Source organism: Elephas maximus, chromosome 14 (assembly GCF_024166365.1).
Source record: "Elephas maximus indicus isolate mEleMax1 chromosome 14, mEleMax1 primary haplotype, whole genome shotgun sequence".
NCBI lineage: Eukaryota > Metazoa > Chordata > Mammalia > Proboscidea > Elephantidae > Elephas > Elephas maximus.
Genome location: NC_064832.1, coordinates 95419154 through 95446588, shown reverse-complemented (window position 1 = coordinate 95446588; position 27435 = coordinate 95419154). Strand labels below are relative to the sequence as shown.

Here is a 27435-nt window from a genome sequence, read left to right as displayed (position 1 = left end):
GTGCCGTTGAGTCAGCTCTGACTCATAGTGACCCTATGTGACAGATTAGAACTGCCCCATAGAGTTTTCTAAGCAGTAAGCAGATTGCAAGGTTTTTTCTCCCTCGTAGCTGCTGGTGGGTTCAAACTGCAGTGTTTCAGTTAGCAGCTGAGCGCTTAACCATTACACCACCAGGGCTCCTTATTTGAGAATAGGTATATGATTTAAAAAAAGGAAAGTTATATGTAGTAGCAACAACTAACTTCTGTGTCTTGATTTCTAATTTCTGGAGTATTTCCATAAAGTTGTATTCTTTTCATTTTATAGAAGGAGCAGAGCGTGAAGGGTATAAGTTCAGGTTAAGTGGCTTTGGGTTACGAACACTGGCGAGAGATCACATGAGGGATATAAGTGCACTAAGAGCATTTTCTCCCTACTGACGTCAGTGTCTGTTCCACACATAGGCCGGTACTGACTCCTGACTTCAAGGAGCTTGGTTAAAGAGGCAGCAAGTACTTCTTTAGGTCAGCCTATTTTGAATGGCAGTACTGTTGTTTATTTAAGAGCCCCGGTGGTTCAGTGGTTATGGGCTCAGCTGCTAACCAAAAAGTCAGCGGTTCGAACCTACCAGCGGCAGTCTTCTTCCTTAAAGATGACAGCCTTGGAAACCCTAGGGGGCAGTTCTACTCTGTCGTCTAGGGTTGCTCTGAGTCGGAATCGACTTGACAGCAAAGGGGTGAGGTGTTGGTTATTTAGAGTTGATTATAATGCCACATATTCTCCAGTAAGGAATGGCTTGAAGTAAGAGTTAGCTTCCAAAATGAGTTCAGAGAGGAATAAAGATGTGGGAGATTAGAGTTGAGCTGATTTGGGGCACTGAAAGGGCAGTGTTTAGTACTGATCTGTAGTCAGGAGTATGCAGGCCTTAGATGGAGTTCAAATTCTTGCGGGTAGTGTTTTAGCCGCCTCTTACTTTAGTCCTTGCTCCCCCCTGCATCTTCATATCCTACTTTGACTTGACCCTGCCCTCCACTGGAGGAGACATAATGGTATGTTATTCATTGTTCTCTAAAAATGCCAAAGACGCTCACGTTTGTCGGGGCAGAGCTGTGCTCCACAGGGTTTTCTGTGGCTGTGGTCTTTTGGAAGTAGGTCACCAGGCCTCTCTTCGGAGACACCTCTGGGTGGATTCAGTCTATAGCTGAGCACTTAACCGTCTGTACCACCCAGGGACTCCCTGCTAATTCAGAGCTTCTCTTAAATGCCTCCGCTTCTTGAGGTGTTGCTTTGGTAACACCTCCGCCCTCAGTAACCCTCCTTCTTAACTCAGACACTGTTTGCCTTTACCTCTCTTTTTTGCGCTCAGCGTATGTTGCACAGGCCAGCGTTGTTTTTCATTCATTCGTAACTGACCTTAGCCAGTTTGGACAGGTACTAATACAGCATAGGTATCTTTTGACAGTCATTAACCGCTGTTTTTGGTTATAAATGGGTGAAAATTAGTTGTTTCTCCCCTTCATTACCAGGTTCTGATAAAAGTAAGTCTTATATTAAATTCTAACACACATACAGACTAAATATTTATGAGTGAAACTTTTATGTGCAAACGAGTTCATACAACCTTATGAATGCTTTGTACTTTTAGACAACGTAACATTTTTTTTTTTTTTTTTAACATTTCGATGAAAGGTTGATTTGAGGGAGAATTCAACTATATTCTAGGGGTAGAATTTTGTTACCATTGTAGTTGACATCAGGCAGACAGAATCCTTTGGCCCAGTGGTTGAACACATGGGGACCATTTAAGGATCAAGACTTGGGTGTTGTTCCCAGGGGTGCAGGCTGTAGACTTTGCTAGATTTTCATACCCTGTTCAAGAGTGGGAAGTCTAAAATGTTTTAGCTCATCTACATTTCTTATACACTACTGGCTTCACCAATGAGAGTGTATTTTCAGCATCTTTTAGCCTAATGAACTAAGAAAACTCTAACCCCATTGCCGTTGAGTCGGTTGGGACTCATAGCAACCCTATAGAATACAGTAGAACTGCCTTATAGGGTTTTCAAGGAGTGGCTGGTGGATTTGAACTGCCAACCTTTTGGTTAGTAGCTGTAGCACTTACCCGCTGCAGCACCAGAACTCCTTAGCCTAATAAACAGCACTTAACCACTGCACCACCAGGACTCCTTAGCCTAATAAGCAAGCAGTTAATTTAATAAATGAAAACCCATTTCTGAAACCCATTATGCTAGTTAGCAGAATGTTTGGAGCTGTTCAGAGATAAAGATAGTTGAAGCACTTGTAATAATAGCCTCTTGTAGCCACCTCTGGAGAATAGCCTTTCTCCTTAACCAGCATGGGGTATGTTTTCTTGATTGAGGTGACCATGCTTGAGACACAGCTTAAAACATCTCCGCAGTGAACACAGTAGGTGATTACACGGAAGGTGTGAATACTGGGAGGCAGGGATCCCTGGAGGCCATTGGTTTTGGGGTCAGGGAGACCACTAACCAGGACTCTCCCATGACTCTGCTAAGGAGAAAGCGTACATCACCTGCGGCATGATGTGCTGAAGTATCTTAAGGTAAATTGTAGTCATAGCTGTATGGAGTGCAGTTCCGATCTGCTCATCTAAATTGTAAGTGGAGACCCAGGCTTGGCAACTCTGTATCCCAGCAGCTGCTGCCTGCCCTGCCCATCTAGTAACAGTAGCTACAGTTCATGGAGTGCCCGCAGTGGAGGTCCCGTGCTCAGAGGTGGGGTAGTGCCTCTGCACCAGCCTCAGGTGTCAACGTCCCGTGTAACAAGCAAGCACACACAACGATTTGGTAAATGATCCCAGGCCCCATGTCGTTCAAGTGATAAAACTAGGATTTAAATTCAGGGCTAACTCCAATCCCTTTCGCCTCTTTTTCTTTCCACCAAACTAGTCTGCCCCCCGGACAATAAGTGCCCGAGAACCTTTGCTGATGACGCTGAGAGGCAGTGAGGGCAGCTTCAGTAGCTTTGGCCGGAGTTTCGGCAGCTTTATGGATGGAAAGACTCGATAGAGTAAAGCTGTCGTTACTCCCCTTAATTTATAAATTCAGTGTAACTTTCATCAGAATATCAAAGGGATTTTTGTATGAATTTTAACAAGCTGATTCTGAAGTTCATTTGGCATATAAATGTGTCAGAACTACAAGGACAATTTGATAACAAACAAAACTATAAGAGGAGACTTGCTCTACGAGATATGAGAATATATTTAAAAGCTACTGTAATCAAAACTTTTTGATAATTGACCAAAGAATAAATAGATAAGAGTAGAGAATCCAGAATCAAACCTGCATATAAGAGAATTTAGTATATGATAAATGCAGGGACGGAGTCACCGGTAAGCAAGGTACGCAGGGGCTTAGTTGTATTTACCTACTAATCTGTAGTGCACGGTGTCACAAGAGTTTCACCATATCTTTGATGTGGTGTCATTGTGCACTACAGATTAATAAGTGAACACAAGTAAGCTCATGTATGTCTTGCTTATTGGAATCTGTCCCTGAAAATGGCATTTTATATCAGTAGAGAAAAAGTGTTTAATAAGTGTCCTGTAGAGTCGCTATGAGTCAGAATCGACTCGACAGCACTGGGATTGGGATATTTGGCTATCAGCCTGGAAGAAAATATTTACAGCACTTTCTTACATCATTCACAAAAATAACTTCTAGGTGGATGAAAGGAATAAAAGTAAAAATAGAACTAGAAGATCTAGGAAAATTTGTATAATTTGGGGAGATGGTTGAGACAATAGGATCTTTCTTAGCATCCAGAAAATAAAACAGAGGAGAACGTGAGAAAGCAGTTTTTGTTTTTAAACTATTGTTGATAGGGTAATGTCCATGTCTTAATCCCTCGGATTGGTGAATACATTATCTAACATGGTAAAGGGAATTTTGCAGATGGGATTAAAGCTTCCGAGATGGTGAGGTTACCTGGGCAGGCCCCTTGTAAGAGGGGGCAGGAGAGGAGATGATTACGTAAGCAGAGGTCAGAGAGGAGAGAAGAGAGCGCGCTGCTGGCTCTGAGGATGGAGAAGGGGCCATAAGCCGGGGAATGCAGACAGCTGCTAGAAGCTGGAAAGGGGAAACCAGATTCTCCCCAGAGCCTCCAGAGGGAATGCCTGCCTGCCCAAACCTTGATTTTAGCCATGATTTAGATTCGGTACTTCTCACCAGCAGAACTGTAAGATAATACATTTGTGTTGTTCTGAGATTCCAAATTGGTAATTTTTGGTAGCCATGGATCAGCTACACGTACCATAACTTCAAGAGAGATGTTTTGTTTTTCCTCCCTGTTTTTGGAGCAGGGAGATGTCAGTTTGAACTCCAGAGGAAAGATTAACCCTATGTAGGTCTCTTTATTCTTAATTCAAGGAGTGTTTAGAGAGTGAAGTGGTCTTAGGCCAGGGGTGTGCAAAGCCCTTCAGGAACTAAGGAGGTAAAAGCTCATGAACTGTAAGAGAGCACGGCTTCCACTCCCTAAGTGACACCCTGCCACAGCTACTTCTGAGACAGTAGTCATTAAATCCAGCCCACCCACACAGGTGTGGGACCAGGAGGCAGGGAATGCCAGAGGCCATTGGTTTTGGAGTTCAAGAGACCCCTAATCGGGGCACTCCCATGACTGTGTGAGTGCGGTGGCCTGAATTCTGAGTTTATTTTCTTTTTTGGATTTGGGTTAATACCGAATTGGCAGGGTTGTTGTGAGGATCAAGTGTGGTGATACCCATTGCCACTGAGTTGATTCTGACTTAGAGCCACCCTACGGGACAGGGTAGAACTGCCTCACGGACCTGCCAAGGCTGTAATCTTTACAAAGCAGACTGCCACATCCTTCTCCCCAGAAGCAGCTGGTGGGTTCGAACCGCAGAACTTTTGGTAGCAGCCAAGAGCTTAACCACTGTGCTACCAAACCCGTTGCAGTTGACTTGATTCTGACTCATAGCGACCCTGTAGGAAAGAGTAGAACTGCCCCATTGGGTTTCCAAGGCCGTAAATCTCTACGGAAGCAGATGCCACATCTTTAATTTTGAAAATACTAATATTCTCAAATATTTTTGCATCAAATGCTTGGTATGGCATCAGACATCTCCAGATTCACATAGGTATTTTTTAAAATACAAATCCCCCAAATAAAGGTTTATTAAAACAAAATCAAAACTAGTTGGAGGTTATTCAGGAAAATTTTTAAATGGTATCTGAGCAATCTGTCTCGTCTGGGAGGAAGCAGTTTCTTAGCTAAAATTATTTACTGTAACGGTGATTTATGTGTTTTAAAAAGATGCTTTTTGTAGAGAATTGTTCATGTTTGGTGTTGACCTGGTTCAGTGACATAAATTGATTTACCGACCCTTGCCTCTTTTGATTTGTGAGAGGTTGAAAAATTTCTTTGATGCAGAAGTTACTAGAGTCTTGGAGTATGGTTTTATTAACATCTTAAAAGTCATCTACTAATAAAATAAGCCTCTGGGTTGTGAGCATCCGATTTAGGGACGGCTGTACTTGCCCTTTAGTATTATGCAAATTTGTTCTCTTTTGAAACGATTGAACCAGTCCCTACCACCACCAACTTCGTCATCACAATCAGCTTCACTTGCTGCTTGTGCGGCTTTTACATCATTAAAGAGGCTTCTAGCCTCTTCTCGCACTAAACCCAGTGTCGTTGACCCTGTAGGACGGAGCAGAATGCCAGAACCATATGCACCTTTTCCGACTTAGCTGCAAATTGGACTTGAAGACACACTCAGGAAGGGATTTCTGTTGTAACGTAGGGACTGCCTGTAATGGAGCACAGGAGAAGAAAACCAGGGCATTTTGGAAAGATGGGAGTCTGGTACTACTAAGGTATTGTGTGATTGAATGCAGTGCCCTGGTGGCGTAGTGGTTAATTGCTGGCTACTAACCTTTAGGTTGGCAGCTCTAACCCACGAGCTACTTTCAGGAAGAAGATGCGGCAGTCTGCTTCTGTAGAGATTACGGCCTTGGAAACCCTATGGGACAGTTCTGTCCTATGAGGTTGCCATGAGTTGCAGTCAACTCAGCGGCATTGGGTTTGGTGTTTGGTTTATATGGTTGAATATGATCGAAATCTGTTTTCAGGTCATCAAGCTTTGGGTTTAAAATGTTAATATTGTGGCATTTATAGAAGATGCCAAAGATGTTGGATGGGTATATTTTGGAAAAATTATGGTTGCTTAAAAACAGCAATTCAACTGCAGCCCCCAAAACAAGGAAAGACAAGGAACAGAGACCCAAATGATTGACTTTCATGTGATTTGTTTGAAATAATTTGAACTCTGATTTTATGTGTTTTTATTTGATAAATACGGTTTTATTTTTATTGTAAAGTTTACGTAATTTTATTACAAGCTGAGAGAAGACGAGATGACATATTTGTCACAGTAGTAGTTGAAATCCTTCCTAGTTTTTAGTAGGAAGTAAATGTTTTTGAGGAGTACCTGGGTGGTGCTAGTGGCTGACATGCTCAGCTGCTGACTGAGAGGTTGGAGGTTCGAGTCCCCTCTGAGACACCTTGGAAGAAAGGCCTGGTGATTTACTTCTGCAAAATCAACCACCGAAACCCCTGGGGAGCACAGCTCTTCTCTGACACACATGAGGTCGCCATGAGTCAGAGTCAGTTCTGTGGGAACTGGTGGATTAAATATTCTTGAGCCATCCTGGGACAATATTCTTTTGCTCTCAGTCTCTTCTGTCACTTTCTACCCCATTCTCCCCCTCCAAAAAAAAGTTACAAAATGATACTCAGCTGCCTAGTGGTTGAGAGAGAAGAGAAACAAAATACAAAAAATCCTTTTGTTTGTCCAAATTATTCTCTTACTGCTTTTCTCCGTTTCTTTGCACACCCCAGTCTCTTTCATGAGTTACAAGGATTCTCCTGACGCTCTGGACACTGATTAACCTCTCTGTCCTTGGAAATTTAAGGTGATATTACATTGTTAAGGAGCCCTGGTGGCACAGTGGTTAAGCGCTCGGCTGCTAGCCAAAAGGTTGGCAGTTCAAACCCACCCGGTGGTTCAATGGGAGGAGGACCTGGTGATCGGCTCCCGTAAAGATGACACCCTAGAAAACCCTGTGGGGCAGTTCTACTCTGTCATATGGGGTCACTGTGAGTCGGAATCGACTTGACAGCAGCAGGTATCACGTTGTCAAGACAAAGCTTTGTTATGGACAATCTGAGAGTTTCTTCTTTATTTAGTAATCATAAATTTTATTTAGTAATTTGTTTTTATTGTAAAAGCATATAAAACAATGGTTTTCCAATTTAGCATTTCTTTTAGTAATTTAATCTCTTAAAGTTTTCAAAGGGATTATATTTTGGGGGATCACAGGTTTTATAACCTTGAACGATCTGTGACTCCTCCTGGAAGGTCACATGTATTTGTGCTTCGTGGCAATGAATTCACAGCCATTTGTATGGAGTCAGATACGGTCCTCCCCAGATGAGTTGCTTGTTTAGGCTTATTTGCTTTTTGGGTTACCTCTTGCACTAAATTTAGGGAATTTCATACACCAAATACAAATTCACTAAAGTTGAAAAATGGATGACAGTTGACTTAATTCTGTGATTTGGTTAAGAGTGTTTGAAAAGGCTGTCATAGAAGTGCTGCTTTTAAAAGGTTCTGGTACTGGCCGTAATTGTGTAGATTTAGGTGTGACGTGATATTTGAAATCTGAACCCTTATAGTGGTGGTCAGCTCCTGTACTGTTCAGTTTGCTGTATCCTAACAGGTAAGTGGAAACCCTGGTGGTGTAGTGGTTAAATGCTACGGCTGCTAACCAAAGGGTCGGCAGTTCGAATCCACCAGGTGCTGCTTCGAAGCTCTATGGGGCAGTTCTACACTGTCCTGTAGGGTCTCTATGAGTCGGAATCGACTTAACAGCACTGGGTTTGGTTTGGTTTTCTTAACAGGTAAGTACCAGAAATTCATTCAGTAACCTTTCCTATGCGGTTTATTACTGGTGGTAATAGATTTCATAAATGGCACCTTTATGATTTCTTTTATTAACAGAATTCTGCTTGGTCAGAGTCGTGATGGCATTGTGTTCAGCACTGATGACTATTTTCGCTATCAAGATGGGTACAGGTATAATGTTAATCAACTCGGTGATGCCCATGACTGGAATCAGAACAGAGGTTTGTTTTGGGTTAAGTCTACTGGGATAGAGTACTAGTTGGCTAAAAGTCAGAAGACCTGAGTTTTATTCTACACTCAGACTTTTACCAGCTAAGTGACTTTGACAAGCTGTTTAGCAGCTCTGAGACCCAATTGCATCATCTATTTGGGAAAAAAAAAAAAAAAAACAACCATGGCTATCAAGTTGATTCTGACTCATGGCAACCCCATGTGTTACAGAGTAGACCTGTTCCATAGGGTTTTCTTTTTTGGGGGAGGGAATTTTTTTTTCATTATTTTTTATTGAGATATAATTTCACATACAATAAAATTCACCATTTTAAAGTGTACAAATAAAGTTTTTAGTATCTTCACAAAGTTGTACAACCATCACTGCTGTCTAATTCTATAACATTTTCAGTACCTCAGAAAGAAACCCCATACCCATTCACAGTCAATCCCACTCCCTCTTCCCCTGGCCCCTGGTGACCACTAACCTGTTTTCTGTTTCTTTGGATTTGCCTGTTCTGGACATTTCAGATACATGGAGTCATGTAATATGTGTTCTTTGGTGTCTGGCTGCTTTCAGTTAGCATAATGTTTTTAAGTTTTATCCATGTTGTGGCATGTGTCATCCATAGGGTTTTCTTGGCTGTAATCTTTATGGATACAGATTGCCATTTTGAAAATTTTAAGCATGGCCTATTTCCTTTAAGGAAAAATTGCTTTTTTTAACATATATTTTATTGAGTACTTTAAAATGCCAGGCACCATTCCGGGCATATCTGTTTGCCTCATGTTAAAACTAGTTGCCATCTAGTCGATTTCAACTCACGGCAACCCCATATGTGTCAGAGTAGAACTGCGCTCCACAGGGTTTTCAGTGGCTGGCTTTTGGAAGTAGATCACCTTTATTCCAAGGTGCCTCGGAGTGGACTCGAACCTCCAACCTTTTGGATAGCAGCCGAGCACGTAACGATTTGTACCACTCTGGGCCCTCGTGTTAGAGCGTGTTTATTATTAAAAACCTGTTGTTGTCGAGTCGATTGGATTTTGACTCATAGCAACACTATAGGACAGAATAGAACTGCCCCGTAGAGTTTCCAGGGAGCTCCTGGTGGGTTCAAACTGCGGATGTTTTGGTTAGCAGCCATAGCACTTAACTACTACACGACCAGGGTTTCCATGTTTATTACTATTAGGATATAAATTCATCTTAGAACACTTATAAATTCAAAGCATCTCCAAAGCCGTCTTTCTCCTCTTTTTTAGGGTATGGTGGTTAATTTGTCTAAGAAATTGGCTCTCGTTATTATTTATTTAAGTATAGTTGGAGCCTGTTTACTTAGGAGTTCTGTTCTTGTGGAGTCTGCTCTTGTGGAGTGCACTGGAATGTGGTATTCCAAAACCAAACAAACCCATCACTGTCGGATCTGTTCTCTTAGCGACCCCATGTGACAGTAGAACTGCTTCATAGGGTTCCCAAGGCTGTAACCTTTACAGCAGCAGACTGCCACATCTTTCTCCCACAGAGTGGCTGCTGGGTTTGAACCACTGACCTTCCGGTTAGCAGCCGAGTGTTTAGCCACCGCATCACCAGGGCTCCTGAATGTGCTGTTGGATGAGATTATTCCTGGGAAGAGAGTAATCTTGCCATTCCCACAAGTTAAAGTTATCTGGTTAATGAGCTCCTCTTCCAGAATATAGGAGTCCCTGGGTGGTACAAACCGTTAATCACTCAACTGCGAGCCGAAAGGCTAGTGGTTCAAACCCATCGGAGGCGGCTCAGAAGACAGGCCTGGTGATCTGCTTCTGAAAGCTGAAAGCCTTGAAAACCCTACGGAGCAGACACGGGGTCACCAAGAGTCAGAACTGACTCGACGGCAGCTAACAGTGTCTCCCAGCACATAACTTCTTGGAGGTATAAGCTTGTCAAACATAAAGGAAAATTATTTTAATAAGCTTTTTTTAATGGAAGATTTGATCACTGTTCAGGATGGAGTACTGGGTAGTGATAGCATTTTGGTATCCTATTTGTGACCCAGATTGTAAATTTCTTGGTACTTAGAATTATCCTCTCCCAAACCTGCATCCCACCGTGGCTGGTTGGTTAGTTGGTAGTTATTACTGCTTAAAAGTTTCTCTTGTGTAGAAATTACTGACTTCTAAGTCCCAAGAAAACACCCATGTGACTGCATTTTGCCTCAGCCTTTTTGTTTTTGTCAGGACTTCTTAATTATGGTTCTTTGCTGCACCTAAGGGCTGCACACATTCCCATCATCCACAGTGGCTCACGAGGCCATGATTCTTACCTCATGGGGGAAGAGGCGGCATGGGCAGAGAGAGGTACATTTTAAAAACCCCACCCTCCCGCGATTCCCCATCTGAGAATTCATAATCCTGGGAAATAACGCACGAGCCACTTAAATGTGGCTTATGAAGTTTTGCTGGTAAATAATGATAAGTGCATAGCACTTTATTTTTTTATATTAGCTTTTCTTACTTAAAAAAAATTATTTGTACATTGTAGCAAATTGGACAATATTGGTAATACAGATAAACATAAAATACAGATATTCCTGCACCTACAGATGACCACTTTTAATACCTTAGTATAAATCTTTCCAGATCTTTACCTCTGGCTTAAGTGAGGTCATCCTTAAATGTTGTTCAGTCACTTGCCGTTTTCAGTTAACAAGTCTGTCTTCTGTGTCCCTACCTTTTCATCTCCTCTCGTGCCCAGCCCACATTCAGGTTTAGCTCGTCCCTCTGTCTCTTAACGTCTCCTGTAAATGAAAGTTTGCGCCAGACTGGAGGCTTGATTAGCTGTAGGCTCAACAAATTGTTGTCCCCAAAATGTCATTTACAGCTGGTTTTTCAAAGCCAGCACCTGATCGGGAGGACACACACTGCACGTGGTCATGTCTCTCAGTTGCCTGTTCACCTAGGAGGGGCCTGCCTTTTCATGGCACTGACTCAAGATTTGGGTAATGTTGGTGTTAAATACAGAGGTGTAGAACGTTTCTTAATAACGGATGTTGGAATTTTATCTTGTTTGTATATTTTAACCTAATAGCAGTCTGTTTTTTGTTTTTGTCTTCTAATTTACTTGCATTTCAGCCAAACAAGCTATGGCGCAGGGGCGATCTCCAGTTATAATAGACAACACTAACACGCAAGCTTGGGAGATGAAACCATACGTGGAAATGGTAAATACGAGATACGAAAGGGTTTCTTATTTTTATTGTTGTCAATTTTTGTATATTCTGAAAATTTGGCTGCTTTGCTCTTAATGGGTAAAACATGTGTCCTCATTTCTAAAGAGGTTTGTTGGTTTGCTTCGTTTTGTAAAAATTAGTCGTGGCGCTTATTAAAAAATTACTCCTCCTGTTAGTTTTGCCTGGACTTGAGGGTGGTAATTGGAGTTCGTCCAGTTGAGATTTTTACAAAATGTATTATTTTTTGAAGTAAAATTGTTCTTGGTTGAGCAAATGTAGAAGTGCTGTCTGGTTGAAGTTTGTATCCATCTGCCTTCTTTCTTACGTGAAGACGTATTCTCTGGGTTTGTGTTTTTTTTTTTTTTTTTCTCCTTTCTTTGTGTAGGCCATAGGAAAAGGATACAGAGTAGAGTTTCATGAACCCGAGACTTGGTGGAAATTTGATCCTGAAGAATTAGAAAAGTAAGGCACTTGCATTTTTATTGATTTCTTCTCTTTCTCTTTGTTTTCTCCTCTACATGGTCAGTTTTCTTTACTAGCTTTTTCTTGTTGTCCCTTTGCTGTTTGTGAACTGGGACTGTGGCACATCTTACTTTCTGTGAAGAGGGACATTGGTGGGGTCCCCGGGTGGCGCAGAGGGTCGCAATGGGTCGGAATTTACTCGAAGGCAACTAACAATGACAAGGAGCCTTGCCTTGTTAAATGTGTATATCGAATGCTAGTGGAGAAATAGTAACTTGCAGGGGAGAATTAGAACATTTCCCTCTGGTTTTTAGCTAGTCCAGCTCTGCATTGCCCTTCCAAATTCTCTTGTAGGCCCCATCACATTTCTTCTAGTGAGTTACCTGGTCTTTTTATCTCGCTCCCCCCTTTTCCAGCTTTGCTGCTACAGGTTTGTAATCCCTGAACCAAGATCTTGGAATCCATGTGTTTTGGAGTTCAGGATTTTTTGTATCTAGAAGAGTAGTACTACAGCAGACGTATCAACTCTAACGGCCTGGCAGAGTTTGGCGCAACATGTCGTAATGGAAGGTCTTAATAGTCCTGGAGCAGATCATAGCTAGACACGCTGAGTTAGATGAGAACGATCCCAAACAATCTAACATTAATTCAGGGTAGATGGTGCTGCCAAATGGGTCCAAGTCTGCTCAGATTTTGCTGCCACGTCAGTCCCCAGAAACGCCCACTTTCACAGCTGTTGAGATTTCAGAACTTGTGAATTCTAAATGGAAATTGACTTTACACAGCAAAGCCAGTTTGACTGATATCTTCCATGGATCTGACTCATTTTGGAAAAGAATTGAGATTGAATAATCACTTTTGGCATCTTGTGGATTTATTTAGTCATATCTTGCCAATTCGCAGCCGCAGATCTTTTTTTCCTTCTGTCTTCTGTCTTTTTTCTATATTTTTTTCTCATCTTGAATCTAAATATCAATAGTTTTGAAAGATGAACTTTAATGCTGTGACCCTTTTCTGGGAAAAATGAGTTAACATTATTATTAGTAAATCTAGAACTGCAGTATTAAGTGTAAAACACGGCCCTGTGTGTTTTGTTGTGTCCAAGCCAAGTTACAGAAGACTGTGAGGAAAAAGAAATTTTAGAAAGTTCTCTGAGGGTCAAGAATAACTTTTAAGCCCCTTTTGGTTATCATATACAGTAAACACACAGAAAAGTGCACAACATGAATATACAGCTCAGCAAATTTTTTAGAAATTGAGCGCTCCTTTTGTCATCACCTGTATCCGAGAGCACTGACTGCACCTTGGAGCTCTCAGGTCCTCTTCCCACTCCCACCTTCCTGTCATCCCTGCAGGCACCCACTCTCTGGACTTCGTAATCACTTCCCTAAGGAGCCCTGGTGGCGCGGTGGTTAGGTGCTCAGCTGCTAACCAAAAGGTCAGCAGTTGGAACCCATCAGCCGCTCCATGGGAAAAAGGCCTGGCGATCTGCTCCCCTGAGGATCGCAGCCTAGGAAACCCTATGGGGCAGCTCTGCTCCATCACCTGGGGTTGCTGTGAGTCGGACTGGACTCGACAGCATGCCGCTACGATCACTGTCACTTCCTTGCTGCAGAGTTTTACCACAGCGTCTTTTGCCTTAACAACATTGTTTAAATTTGCCCTTTTCAAACTTTATATCAAACGTTATAACTTAACTTTGTGTCGATTTCTTTCACTCAGCAGTGTTTGTGAGATGTGATAATAATACTTTTACATGCTACAGGAGCTGCCCTAAAACTAGTTTTACAAAGTGATGTTTTATGTTGATTTTTGTTAAGTCCTAGAAGCCCACTCCATCATTCTCTAACTCTCAAAACAGTGTCTCGTTATCTTTTATTTTGTTTAAACAAAAGGCCGGGGGTGGGTGGGTATGTGCTCTTCCCTCAGTGACCAAGTGGCTCTGTGAAAAGGGGCGTAATCGATTATGGTAATTTTAGACCTTTTAAAAATATGTTAAAAACTGAGAGAGCCAGTAGAGATTGTTTTGTACAAAATGTGGGTAAATGAAATACATCTTCAGGTGTTTATTTGCAAAAATATAACTTAGAGATCTGTATTCTGTTGCTATAAAGTGGTCTAATCTCTAAGCCTACAGGTTGTGAAGAAAAGATTTAAAACGCTTTTCTGTCTCGGCAGGAGGAATAAGCATGGTGTGTCTCGGAAGAAGATTGCTCAAATGTTGGAGCGTTATGAGTACCAAGTGTCCATCTCCGTTGTAATGAATTCAGTGGAGCCGTCGCACAAAGGCACGCAGGGCACGCAGCGACCTCCTCCTCCGCCCGGGAGGCAGAGGTGGGGAGGGCCTCTGGGCTCACACAGCCACGTGGGTGTCACAGATGATTACTGAGCGGGCTGTTCGCAGCTGGCACATTTGTTGCTTGCGCTTCCAAAAAAATTAGTGAGCCTGTCCTGAAACATCTAACTAGTGTCAAATAAAAAGACTCCAGTGCCTCACAAAGGATGTTCCCAGCAAGATGTTTAAATTTTAAACTGTAAATAAAAATTATAGAAATTGTATTTTAAATGTTTTTATAATCTTTTTTTGTAATACCTCTGGTTATTATGAAAACACCTGAGTAAAGTGGGTAGGAGCTAGAATGTTTTTCTACAGTTCAATTTTAAACTAGTTTTATCTGTTTTGTAGATAAACAATTTTTTATAGTTCGTATCTAAGTCTCATTTTTCCTGAAGTTCCAGTATTTTTCCTTGACTACCTTCAATATGCAAGAAATGCTAATTTGTCACAGGGAACCTTAGCTGACCCCGTTATTCGTTATACAGAGGAGATTATGTTTCGGCAGTTTAATCTGTGTGACGAAAATATTTTGAAGGTGTAACACAGCACTTAGTTCAGATGAGATTCCCCAGCAAATGCTGTGCAGTAGATGTGTCAGTCGCCTGGGGGTGTTTTCTCCGTAATATACATATTCATCACCCTTCTCCAGCCACACCCCCTCCCATACGCCCCCCCGCCCAAAATGCTGGAAGGGGTACAGAGGGAATTATCTGTGTCCTTAGAAAAAGTTCCTGAGGCAACTCTGTATCGCATTTCTCTATTCAGTTTAAGGCAGTATTTTGTTATATAAACAATATTTCAGACAGTTGCTTACCTAGCATTGGCTATAAGAAGATTTAACCTGTAGGATATTTTCTTTTTTCTGGTTTTAATTTTTCTATAGAGCCAGCTTTCTTCCCTTAAAATTAAAAAAAACTGAGGTGGAATTCGTTTCCTGGGTCTTGTAACTCATAGCCGTGCCTCCACCGAGCCTTGCCTGGACCTCCCTGGGTAATTCAGCTCTTCTCTTGCAGCAGCAGGACGGGAAACTCCACCGCCTCCTTTAGTCTTTGTTGTTTTACAGGAGATATTTCGTTGGTCTTTGCGTTGGTTTACTCTCTTAGGACCAACCGGCTAAATAGAATGCTACTTTTTAAAGAATTATGCTCCTTCGTAAGTTTTATATGATGATATTTCATAGCCTCTAAACTTCTTTCTCCTAAACCAGTCCATTCTGATTCCCATCATCTTCCTTCAGGTATTGTTTTAAAATTTTTTGCTGATCTTTTTAACTTTAAACAACCTGCCAAATCTTCACATTATTTTTTAAGCTTCATGAGGCTCAAAACCAGCTGCAGTACTCTCAACAAGGTCTGATGAGCTGCCTGTAGCTAGATGAGTGTGATTTCTGTGTTGTACTGCTCAGTGCTGTTTGTAGGTGAACCGCTAGTACCTTGCTTTATCGTGTTTAACACATACGTATGCGTGTCTCTGTTCATCTTCACTAAATATGAGATAGTCAGGATATGCTAACTCGTGTTTTCTGTCTAAATGTATATATACTTATGTACACGTATACAAATCTTTTTCATCCTGTTTTCATATATTCCTTTGTTTCAGAGCAATACTTCTTGATACTCAGGCTTGTGTTTTTCCAGTATTCTATGATGTAAATTAGCACATTTTTTAAAACCTTGGGTCAGGTGAAACAATTCTTAGGTGTACTGTGGATCCCTTTCCTTCTTCTTTATAAAGTTTTGTTCAGGAGCAATAGTACTGTAAACCCGTAGCTTTGAATAACAGACTCTTAATTCAGCAAATTTATTTGGAGGAAGTAGAAGACTATCTTTGGGAAAGAGGGATCATGAGGGGATTTGTTCATATATATGTTGTTGTTAGGTGCTGTCAAGTCAGTTCCAACTCACAGTGACTCTATAGAACAGAGCAGAACTGCCCACAGGGTTTCCAAGGAGCAGCTGGTGGATTTGAACTGCTGACCTTTTGGTTAGCAGCTGAATTCTTAACCACTTCACCACCAGGGCTCCTCACATTATACATGAAGTCTGAAACAAACGTCCAGATTTTATTACAAATACAGCTTCATCTCCTAGTACATCTTTAGTACCCAATAACTGTTCGAAGATGATTAACCATTACCAATTAATTTTTTTAAATTATAAATGCTTTTGGAGACAGGGAAACTAACATTTTTAAAGACTTTCAAGTTTGGGTTTTTTGTTTTAAGGCAGAAAATTAACAGTTTCTCCAAGCACTCTGGCTAATTTTCTTTTTTTTTTTTTTTGATGGAGTTGGGGGGATAGAAACAGAATGGAGGAGTGCATATACAAGGAAAGATAATCAAATCACTATTATAATTCGTTGGTTAGTGCTAAGTCTATAAAAATATGAAATTTACCAATTAAACATTCTCTATCAAATTTTTTTCTCCCATTCAGAGAGAATTTCACTGGCACAGCCCCAGCCCCTAGCCCTCACTCTGAGTGGGCCTCCACCACAGAGAATAGCATGGGCATTGGTGGTAATGTTTAATAAAATGGAATACATCTTAGTTAAGGAAAATATAGGTTCTAGTTTGTTCAGTATAATTGTTATATTTAGTTGTTTTTTCATAGGCTTGGTGTAAAAATTATTTTTCCTTTGGGATGAGCAAATTTATAGTTTTTGTATGTCATGATTCTGTTAATAAAACCACTTGTGTGCTAATTAAGTTGAAATTTTGGTACTGGTTTTTAAATAGATAATCTTTAAGTATTTACCTTGCTGAAAGAAAATGGTAGCTTTTTATGTTTTATGTCTTTTTTGAAAGTGAAATGGTTTATAAAGGTTTGGTTATATTTTTTGCTGTTGGAATGGTGGAGTTTAATTAATACAGACTTTGGGAGTTTCCAGTTTTATATATAGATAAGGTTTGAAAGACTCCATGATTTCATAGGATGTAAAAGTTTGTCTTGACTGTACTCAAATTTTTTGTTATTTAAGAAATGACTAAGTTTCTGAGGCTGGTTCTGTGAGTATTTATAAAGAAAATGATAGGCGACACGCTGCCCTTAATATGCCAAAGAGGCTTAATTGTTAATATATTAGTGCTTTGACTAGGTAGATCTGCCAGCCTTTATTGGGATTCTGTGAAGTGCCCTGGGCCTTGTGAATGTAGTAACTGAGGATTGCAGCCCACTCAGAGTTATACCACTTTGTCTAGAACCCTAACGAAGTATAGCTTAGTTTTGTTAACAGTGACCTGGTGGAAGGAGAAGTAATAGATTGAGCCTAGTGATTTTTAGAATAAATTTCAGGAAATATGTAAGTAATTTTTTTCCCATTAAAATTTTTAGCTGTACCATGTAAATTTACCAGGAAGGATAGATTGTATTAAGAAATTAATGAGTGTCCTGTTTGGTGATGTTTTTATTTCTCTTTGCAGGTCAAATTGGCATTCCAATTTTTTTTATTTTAATTATATACCATTGAAACAGTTGATCTCCCTGTATGTTTACTAGATTTTTTTCCTCTAAAATATCCCTCACATGGTAAGAAGTAAAATTGTTTCTAAAATAGATCCTGAAAGAGCAAGAGGTTGTGATTGTCTGGGGTCTCTCTGGCCCGTTTTTTATTTGCCACGCAGTAGTTGCCTTGGCTCAGTTGATTCAAATAGTCCAATGTTTTAAGTTTAAGAAGTTTTTACTTTTGCTTGGTTTGTAAATTTTAGAGCAAGCCTCAGTTTCTAATTGAGATTTTCTGAAACTGAGTTTAGAAAACTTGTAATGGGACGGTCACAGTTCACATCCAGTAGCTTTCCTTAGTCTCTTCTGACTGGCGTAGTTTTTGTATGAGACTATATGCGTGTGTGTAAACAGTAAATTTTAATACGCTACAGAAATTCTTAACACGTCGCCACTGTCAGATTGTACCCAGGAGCAAGGGTAGCACAAATGCCTGTTTGGAAAGAGAGCCTCAAGAATGAATAATCGTTCTCTTAATTCCAGAGCTAGGTCTGTGTCTGTTGGAAAGTTTTGATTTTTTCGTTCATTTAAAAGAAATTAATTTACTTATTTACATTAGAAATAATCTTTTCCTCCCTTTCCTCCTAACACATTTTCTGTCTGAATAATGACCATACCACATACCTGATGTGACAATTGCAACAATTAAGTACAGGTAGTCCCTGACATATGGTAGGGCCCCGTTCTGAGGACTCCGTTGTAAGTTGTTCGATGTATGTTGAATACCTCTTTTGTTTGTTTTCATTATTATTGCCTTTTATTATTCATGTCTTTATAAATCTGATCTTTGAACATCTGTGAGTATCTGCTAATGGTAACATCAGCAAGTTACTCGCTGCAACGTTGTATGTAGTACATATTACTAATGATAAGGTGTATAACAACAGAAAAAACAGACCACAGCCATAAGTGCAGTTTGTCATAACTGGAATACATCATAGGTCGGAGACTACCTGTAGTATTATCCATGTCCCAGTATAACCAAAGCTATTGGGCTTTTTGCTTCTCAGCTTCATTAGGAGCTAAAGAAAGAAAAGAAGAGCAGTCTGTTCATTCGTAGTTTAAATTGTGGTCGAGTGTAGTACAGTTCACTGAAATACACTCGATTATTTGGATGACTTGCTTGTTCAGCAGCTTTAAGTGTCTTTGGTTAGGGAACGTGTAAATTTAAAGTCTGACCCTTGGGTTAGTTCATCCACAGCTAGTAATGATTACAGTAATCCTGCAACCGTGTTACCTTCTTTTCAGCTGTAATTCTGAACTCTGTTTTGGCTCTTCTTTGCAATTTTTTGGTATAACAGAAATCAAAGAAAATTGAGATGTGTGGGTTCTTCCTCTTTCTTCTTCCCTTTTTTTTTTTTTTTTAATAGTCTTAAAAGTCGAAAAGTCATGTTTCTCTCAGCCTCTTTCTGTGCACGCTGTTTTCCTCTCCATTTCACGCTCAGCTACCCTCCTGGAACTTCGCTCAGTTTTTTGTGGAGATGGGCTGGTGAGTGACTGACACTCCTGAAGGTAACCCCACCCCACCATTCTCCCACTGATCCATTCACTGTTCTTCTTGAACCTTACTTAAGTCAAGATAAGCTCACAGACCACAGCTTACAGTTAGGTTCCTGCCCCTGTGGTTTAGATAGAACTTTGATATGAAAAGATTTATAAAAATCTATCAGTGTGTTACTGGCTAGGAATCCCGTAACATGGCACAGTACTTGGATGTATGAATTTGAGGGGGAAAAAATGTACCATACTTTTAACGGTTTTAGTTAAGAACTAGTTGATTGAACACTTTTCCTTTTGAATTCACTATTTTGTCATGTTTGAAGGTTGTCTTAAAGGAAAGCCGGTAACTGTTTTGAGTTAAACTTTTACAAGTAGGTCTTCATATTCTCTGGTATTGCCACAATAAGCAGTAGGTATCTAACAGCAACAAGCCTTAATTTAAGGATATTTATATTTATTTAGATAGCTGTCATTTATTTAATGCCTGTTGTGATTGTTGCAGTCTCTGAATTTTCATAACAACCTTACAAGGGGTTCTAAAGAGAAGATGATCTTAGCGAGGCTAAGTAACTTACCCAGCATACTTTCTCCGGGAAGGGATGGAAGTGGGGCTCAAACCTAGGCCGATGTGCTTTCCCTACTGCGTTCCCATAGTATCTTTTAAACATGTAGTCATCAGCTTTTGTCTTTTTCCTTTGTTTATTTTGCCTTTTTTTTTTTTCTTCCAAGGTGGGGAAGAAATTTCAGTGGAAAGTTGAGTGCATCTTTATGGTACCTTTTGAATTTGTAGGATTTAATAGGTACATTAAGGAGCCCTGGTGGCACAGAAGTTAAGCGCTCAGCAGCGAACTGAAAGAGTGGTAATTTGGATGCACATAGTGGCTCCACAGAAGAAAGACCTGGCAGTCTTCTCCCAGAAAGATTCCAAAACCAAAAACCAAACCAATTGCCATCAAGTAGATACCAGCTCAGAGCGACCCTATAGGACAGAGTAGAACTGCCTCATAGGGTTTCCATGGAGCAGCTGGTGGATTCAAACTGCCAACCTTCTGGTTAGCTGCCCGAGCTCTTAATCACTGTGCCACCAGGACTCCCTAGAAAGATTATAGCCTAGAAAACCCTATGGGGCAGTTGCACTGTGTCATGTGGGGCCGCTATGAATCAAAATTAACTGCATGGAACCTGACGACGACGTAGATTCGTTGAGTCACCAGTGAAGTTGAGTGAAGACATGTAAATGGCCATGTAGAGTGCTATTTTTTAAAGCCAAGATTGAAAGAGACGTTTGTACCATTTAAAGTTTAAGTGTCTTCCACAGGTTGTAAGTTGGTCGGATACTCATGTTTCAGTAACGTTTTCTCAGTGAATTATTTATGTGTGCTGTGTTGCTTAAATGTTAAAATATTTTCTGATTCAAATTAGCATATAAAATGTGTACTGTTCAATAAATGAATTGTTAAACTACATAAGCTGTTTGTTTTGCTGACTAATTTTCAGGCAGTATTTCCTAAAATAGGTCAAAATGACTTGTAAGTGGTCTTAATTATTTTTCTTCTGTATCCACTTGGTAAGTGTGCTAGTAGTAGATGTCATAGAAATTATGTCAGTTTTCTCAATTTCTGCAGAAATAAAAGGTTTTTCTTTTTATTTGTAGTAAGTGCATCCTTTTTCTTTCATGATATTTTGAATTTGTTTTCCAGGCTTAAAGAACAATGAATACCCAGTTACATAAGTTTGTTTCATATATAATATAATGAATTAAACAATTAGGTTCTACAAGGAAAGCCTTTAAGTACAAAATGAATGATTTTTACTGTTGTTCATTTGCCTGTTTTTTTCCCCCCAGGTTAAGTTAAAAAAAATTAAAGAACTGGGTTTTTTAATTTTTTTTTTTAATTCTATAGAGTAGTTTGTGTTTTTCTGTTTATTTCTAAATGTCTAACTAGATGTAGAATTTTTGTCAGAATAGGGAAAGCTTCATAAAAGAAGAAATGGCATTGGCTCCCTGAAGAGATTAGCAGTTTCAGTTCAGGAATCTGGAAAGCAGCAAGTACATCATGGGGTAGAGATTTCAGAAATACAGTGTAATGTAACACCAGCAAAAATGTGATTTAAAATGTTATACGTAGAATATAAGCAAATTTGAAGAACTTGCAGAAAGTTGATAGGAGATCTGGACTTTTTTTTTTGGACGGGGGCTGGGGGTAGCTTATAAGAACAGAAATTTATCATCTCACAGTTCTGGAGGTTAGAAGTCCAAAATGAGGGTGTAGGCAGGACCACACTCTCTACAGAGGCTCTAGGAGAAGATTCTTTCTTGTCCCCAGCTTCTGGCAGCCCCAGTGTTCCTTGGCTTATAGCAACAGCATAATTCTTTGATCACAAAGCTTCTTCCAGACAGCCTCTTCCTTGTGTCTCTGTGTGTCTTCTCTTTTATAAGGACACCACTCATATTGGATTAGTACCCACCCTACTCCAGTATGACCTCAAATTGACAGACAGCATCTTCAAAGACCCCATTTCCAAACATGATTGTGTTTACAGGCACTGGAAGTTAGGACTTATCTTTTTAGGGGACACAATTCAGCCTGTGACAGCCATCACTCAGGGAGAGGGGGAAGAGCCCATGTGTCAGAATCCATGCTTCTGAATGCTGTTCTGAGTGGTCCAGGTACCTGACGTTTTTAATTAATTAAAAAGGAATGAGAAAACATATATTTCAAATTCTGGGGAATGATAGGAAACAAATTGTTGGGCTAGAAGGATAGTAATCAAAAGTGGTATTTCTCCTGTCCCATCTTCCCTTTGCAGTTTAAAGAGCCCTTTGCAGTTTAAAGAGCAGTAGAAGCTCTTGAAACATTGACCTTAATGACGTGGGTGGAATAAAGCTTTTGGGACCTTCATTTGCTGATGTGGCACAACTCAAAATGAGAAGAAACGGCTACAAAAATAATAATTGGAATGTGGAATGTACAAAGTACGAATCTAGGAAAATTGGAAGCTGTCAAAAATGAAAGGAATGCATAAAGATTGATATCCTAGGCATCAGTGGGCTGAAACGGACTAGTATTGGCCATTTTGAATCGGTCAGTGTTATGGTCTACTGTGCCAGGAATGACAAAGAAGAATGCGTTGCATTCACTGTCAAGAAGGACATTTTAAGATCCATCCTGAAGCACAGCACTGTCAGTGATAGGATAATATCCATACATCTACAAGGAAGACCAGTTAATATGACTGTTGTTCAAATTTATGTACCAACCGCTCGCTAAGGCCAAAGATGAAACTGAAGACTTTTTACCAACTTCTGCCATCTGAAATTGATCATATATGCAATCAAGATGCAGTAATAATTGCTGGTGGTTGGAATGTGAAAGTTGGAAACAAAGAAGGATCAGTAGTTGGAAAATATGGCCTTGGTGATAAAAACGACACTGGAGGTCACATGTGGGAACTTCGCAAGACCAACAACTTATTCATTGCAAAAAGCTTTTTGCAACCACATAAATGGTTACTATACACGTGGACCTCACCAGATGGAATACACGGGAATCAAATGGACTATATCTGTGGAAAGAGGGAGAAGTTCAGTATCATCGAGGCCAAGGGCCAACTGTGGAACAGACCATCAATTGCTCATGTGCAACTTCAAATTAAAGCTAAAGAAAATTAAAGCAAGTCACCAAGAGCCAAAGTACAACCTTGAGTCTATCCCACCTGAATTTAGAGACCATTTCAAGAATAGATTTGACACAAAGAATACCATTGACTGAAGACCAGACGAGCTGTGGAATGACGTCAAGGACATCATGTATGAAGAAAGTAGAAAAGTCATTAAAAAGACAGGAAAGAAAAGACCAAAATGGATATCAGAAGAGACTCTGAAACTTGCTCTTGAAAATAGAATAGTTAAAGTGATTGGAAGCAATGAAGTAAAAGAGCTGAACAGAAGATTTCAAAGCAGCTCAAGAAGACAGTGTAATGAAATGTGAAAAAAAGCAAGAACATGCGTGGCATTTCTCAAGCTGAAACAACTTAAAAAATTCAAGCTTCGAGTTTGCAATGTTGAAGGATTCTATGCAGAAAGTATTAAACGATGCAGGAAGCATCAAAAGATGGAAGGAATACACAGAGTCATACCAAAAAGAATTGGTTGATGTTCAGCCATTTTGGAAGTAACATATGATCAAGAACCAATTGTATTGAAGAAAGAAGCCCAAGCTGCACTGAAAGCATTGACAAAAAACAAGCCTCCAGGAACTGAAGGAGTACCAATTGAGATGTTCCAACAAATGAATGCAATGCTGGAGGTGTTCACTCATCTATGCAAGGAAATTTGGAAGACGGCTACTTGGCTAACCGACTGAAAGAGATCCCTATTAGTGCCCATTCCAAAGAAAGATGGAAATTATCAAACAAGGTCATTAATATTACACACAGGTAAAATTTTGCTGAAGATTGTTCAAAAGCAGCTGCAGCAGTACATCAACAGGGAACTGCCAGAAAATCAAGCCAGATCTAGAAGAGGATGTGAAACTAGGAATATCATTGCTGATGTCAGAAGGATCCTGGCTGAAAGCAGAGAATACCAGAAAGATGTGTTTTATTGACTATGCAAAGGCATTTGACTGTGTGGATCGTAACAAATTATGAATAACATTGCAAAGAACGGATGTTCCAGAACACTTAATTGTGCCTGTGAGGAACCTGTACATAGATCAAGAGGCAGTTGTTCGAACAGAACAACGAGATACTTTGTGGTTTAAAATCAGAAAAAGTGTGTGACAAGGTTGTATCCTTTCACCATATTTATTTAATCTGTATGCTGAGCAAATAATCCAAGAAGCTGGACTATATGAAGAAGAACAAGCATCAGGATTGGAGGGAGACTCATTAACAACCTGCAATATGCAGATGATACAATCTTGCTTGCTACTAGCAAAGAGGACTGGAAGCATGTACTGATGAAGATCAAGGACTACATCCTTCTGGATGGGTTATACCTCAACATAAAACAGAAATCCTCAGAACTCGGGAGTAAGGAAGAATGAAGAAAACTAAAGATACAAGGGAAAGATTAGTCCAGAGGAGTAATGGACCACATCTATCACGGTCTCCACCAGACTGAGCCCAGTACTAGATGGCGTCTGGCTACCACCACTGATTGCTCTGACAGGGATCACAATAGAGGGCCCCAGACAGAGCTGAAGAAAAATGTAGAAAAAAATTCCTAACAAAAAGAAAAGACCAGACTTGCTGGCCTGACAGAGTCTGGAGAAATCCTGAGAGTATATTCCCTGGACATCCTTTCAGCTCATTAATGAAGTCACTCCTGAGGTTCACCCTTCAGTCAAAGAGTGGACAGGCCCATAAAACAAAATGAGACTAAAGGGGCACACCAGCTCTGTGGCAAGGACGAGAAGGCAGAAGGGGACAGGAAAGCTGGTAATAGGGAACCCAAGATTGAGAAGGGAGAGTGTTGACTTGTCATGGGGTTGTTAACTAATGTCATAAAACACTATGTATACTAAATGTTCAATGAGAAACTAGTTCTGTAAACCTTCATCTGAAGTACAATAAAAAAAGGAAAAAAAAAAAAAAAAACCACATCTGGACCAATAAGCCAACATCATGATAAATGAAGAAAAGGTTGAAGTTGTCAAGGTTTCATTTTACATGGATCCACAGTCAACACCCATGGAAGCATCAGTCCAGAAATCAAATGACATTGCATTAGGCAAATTTGCTGCAAAAGACCTATTTAAAATTTTACAAAGCAAAGATGTCACCTTGAAGACTAAGGTGCATGTGACTCAAGCCATGGTATTTTCGGTCACCTCATATGCATATGAAAGCTGGACAATGAATAAGGAAGACTGGAAAAGAATTAATGCCTTTGAATTACGGTGTTGGCAAAGAATATTGAATATACCATGGACTTCCAAAAGAATGAACAAATCTGTGTTGGAAGAAGTATAGCTAGAATGTTCTTAGAAGTGAAGATGGTGAGACTTAGTCTTACATACTTTGGACACATGATCAGGAGGGACCAGTCCCTGGAGAAGGACATGAGGCTTAGTAGAGCGTCAGCAAAACAGAGGAAGATCCTCATCGAGATGGATTGACACAGTGGCTGCAACAGTGGGTTCAAACATAACAAGGATTATGATGATGGCATAAAACCAGGCCATGTTTTGTTCTGATGTACATAGGGTCACTATGAGTTAGAAACGACTCGACAGCACTTAATAACAGAAGCCAGAGTATTAGACTAAGAAAGATTATCTTATGCCCTTAAGAATGTAAGTGCCGTGAGAGCAGGAATCTTGTCTTCGTTGGTCTCTAAGGAGCCCTGGTGGTGCAGAAGTTAAGAGGTACGGCTGCTAGGCAAATGTTCAGCAGGTTAAATTCACCAGCCTCTGCTTGGAAATTCTATGGGGCAGTTCTACTCTGTCCTGTAGGGTCTGTATGAGTCAGAATTGACTCTACTGCAACAGGTTTGGGTTTTTGCTTTTTTTGGTCATCACTGTGTCTCAAATCCACCAGACGCTCCTTGAAAACCCTATGGGGCAATTCTACTCTGACCTATGAAGTTGCTATGAGTCAACCGACTCGACGGCCATGGGTATGGTTGGGGTACTGTGTCTTGGAATCGACTCAAGGGCATCAATTTTTTTTTTTTTTTTTTTCCTGTGTCTTTGGTCCTTGGTCCTTTAATGGCAACAAAAGCAAACCCATTGTGGTAAAGCAGGTTCTGACTCAGCTGACCCTATAGGACCCAGTAGAACTGCCCTAAAGGGTTTCCATCGTTGTAATCTTTCCTGAAGGAGACTGCCCTATCTTTCTCCCACGGAGCAGCCAACCTTTTGGTTAGCAGCTGAGTGCTTAACCACTGTACCCCAGGGGTCATTTGGTCCTTTAATAGGAGTTATTAGATCTAGTCTCCTTAGGACAAGAACAACCTTTTCATATTAAGGAGATAATGATCTGTGGGTTGGAATGGACTTGACGGCAATTGGTTTGGTTCTTTTCATCTCAGTAGGGCATCTAGGGCAACTTGTAGTGTAGAAAACCCAAGGATGGAGAGAGAATTGTGTGTGATACTTGCTCTTCCAGGGAACAGTTTTGGATGTAATGAGGCTTGTTGATCTCCAAACACTTCATACACTTTTTTCATTCACGTGTGTGTGTGTGATTATCTCTCCATTTCATACATTTTTTTCTTCAGTCACGTGTGTGTGTGTGTGTGATTATCTCTCCATTTCATACATTATTTTCTTCATTCACGTGTATGTGTGTGTGATTATCTCTCCATTTCATACATTTTTCTTCATTCGTGTGTATGTGTGTGTGATTATCTCTCCCATTTCATACACTTTTTCTTCATTCACGTGTAATGTGTGTATGATTATCTCCCCATTATTTTTAAGCACCCATGAGTCAGGTTGTAACTGTTTGGCTCACCATTCTGTGTTCGTCACCTAGCACAGTGGCTGGGAAGGGTGGTCCTCAGGATTCATGCTGTATGTGCAGTCCTAGCTCCTCCACTGGGTAGCCTAGTGGGGCTTGTAAGGCATTTCCTTCTCCGTCCCCCAGTCCCTTCATGTATAAAATCAGGCATTTGACTGGACCCAGGGTTCTTAGCTTTGTAATTTTAGGTCCTAATCCACTTGCTCTATAATCTTTTCAAAAATGTCTGGAATTTTATATACCTCCTGATATCTATTCTGAACCCAGGTTCAGAATTCTTGGAAAAAATTATTTCTAAAGACGATTGTAGCTTTGTTTTGTAGTTTATGATCTATAATTTGACTATTTCAAGTGGAAAAATTGATTATGTGAAATGAGTAATAGAGTTAACTTGCATATTCTATATTTCATTGCCATGAAGTCGTTTCCGACTCCTAGTGACCCTATAGGACAGAGTAGAACTGCCCGTAGGGTTTCCAAGGAGCAGCTGGTGGATTCAAACTGCGGATCTTTTGCTTAGCAGCCAAGCTCTTTGATTCCATCACCAGGGCTCCATAATCCTATATAGTGCTTAAAAATTCTGTGTTTAGCTTTTAAGGAATTGTTTGTCATTATCTAGACTTTCACTGGACATGTATTGCGCCCCTTCTATATGCATGTGGTGGGAATATAAAGTAAATAAGGTGTGGCTCCCACTATTGAATATGTAGCTGACTCAGGAGAAGGTAATGGGGACTGATGGGTCTTGTATGGAACACAGACTAGCTCTGCTTTGTGGGGCTAAGCTCTTTGAGG

The 27435-nt window shown here is 40.3% G+C and overlaps 1 protein-coding gene across 10 annotated transcripts in view; it reads left to right on the top strand.

Annotated features, from left to right (window-relative positions):
* N4BP2L2 (NEDD4 binding protein 2 like 2) overlaps positions 1-27435 on the top strand; it is an 80229-nt gene that overhangs the window by 5359 nt on the left and 47435 nt on the right. For 2 of the 10 annotated variants that reach the window (XM_049853248.1, XM_049853247.1), the window contains exons 3-6: positions 8048-8172; positions 11273-11361; positions 11756-11832; positions 14011-14166. The exons of 1 other annotated variant lie outside the window; for it this stretch is intronic. In XM_049853248.1, coding sequence (XP_049709205.1) covers positions 8048-8172; positions 11273-11361; positions 11756-11832; positions 14011-14166 — 447 coding nt within the window. Of the gene's footprint in view, positions 1-8047; positions 8173-11272; positions 11362-11755; positions 11833-14010; positions 20906-27435 lie in introns of those variants that run through there. 7 more of the 10 variants (XM_049853251.1, XM_049853255.1, XM_049853256.1 and 4 more) reach the window with 7 other exon arrangements.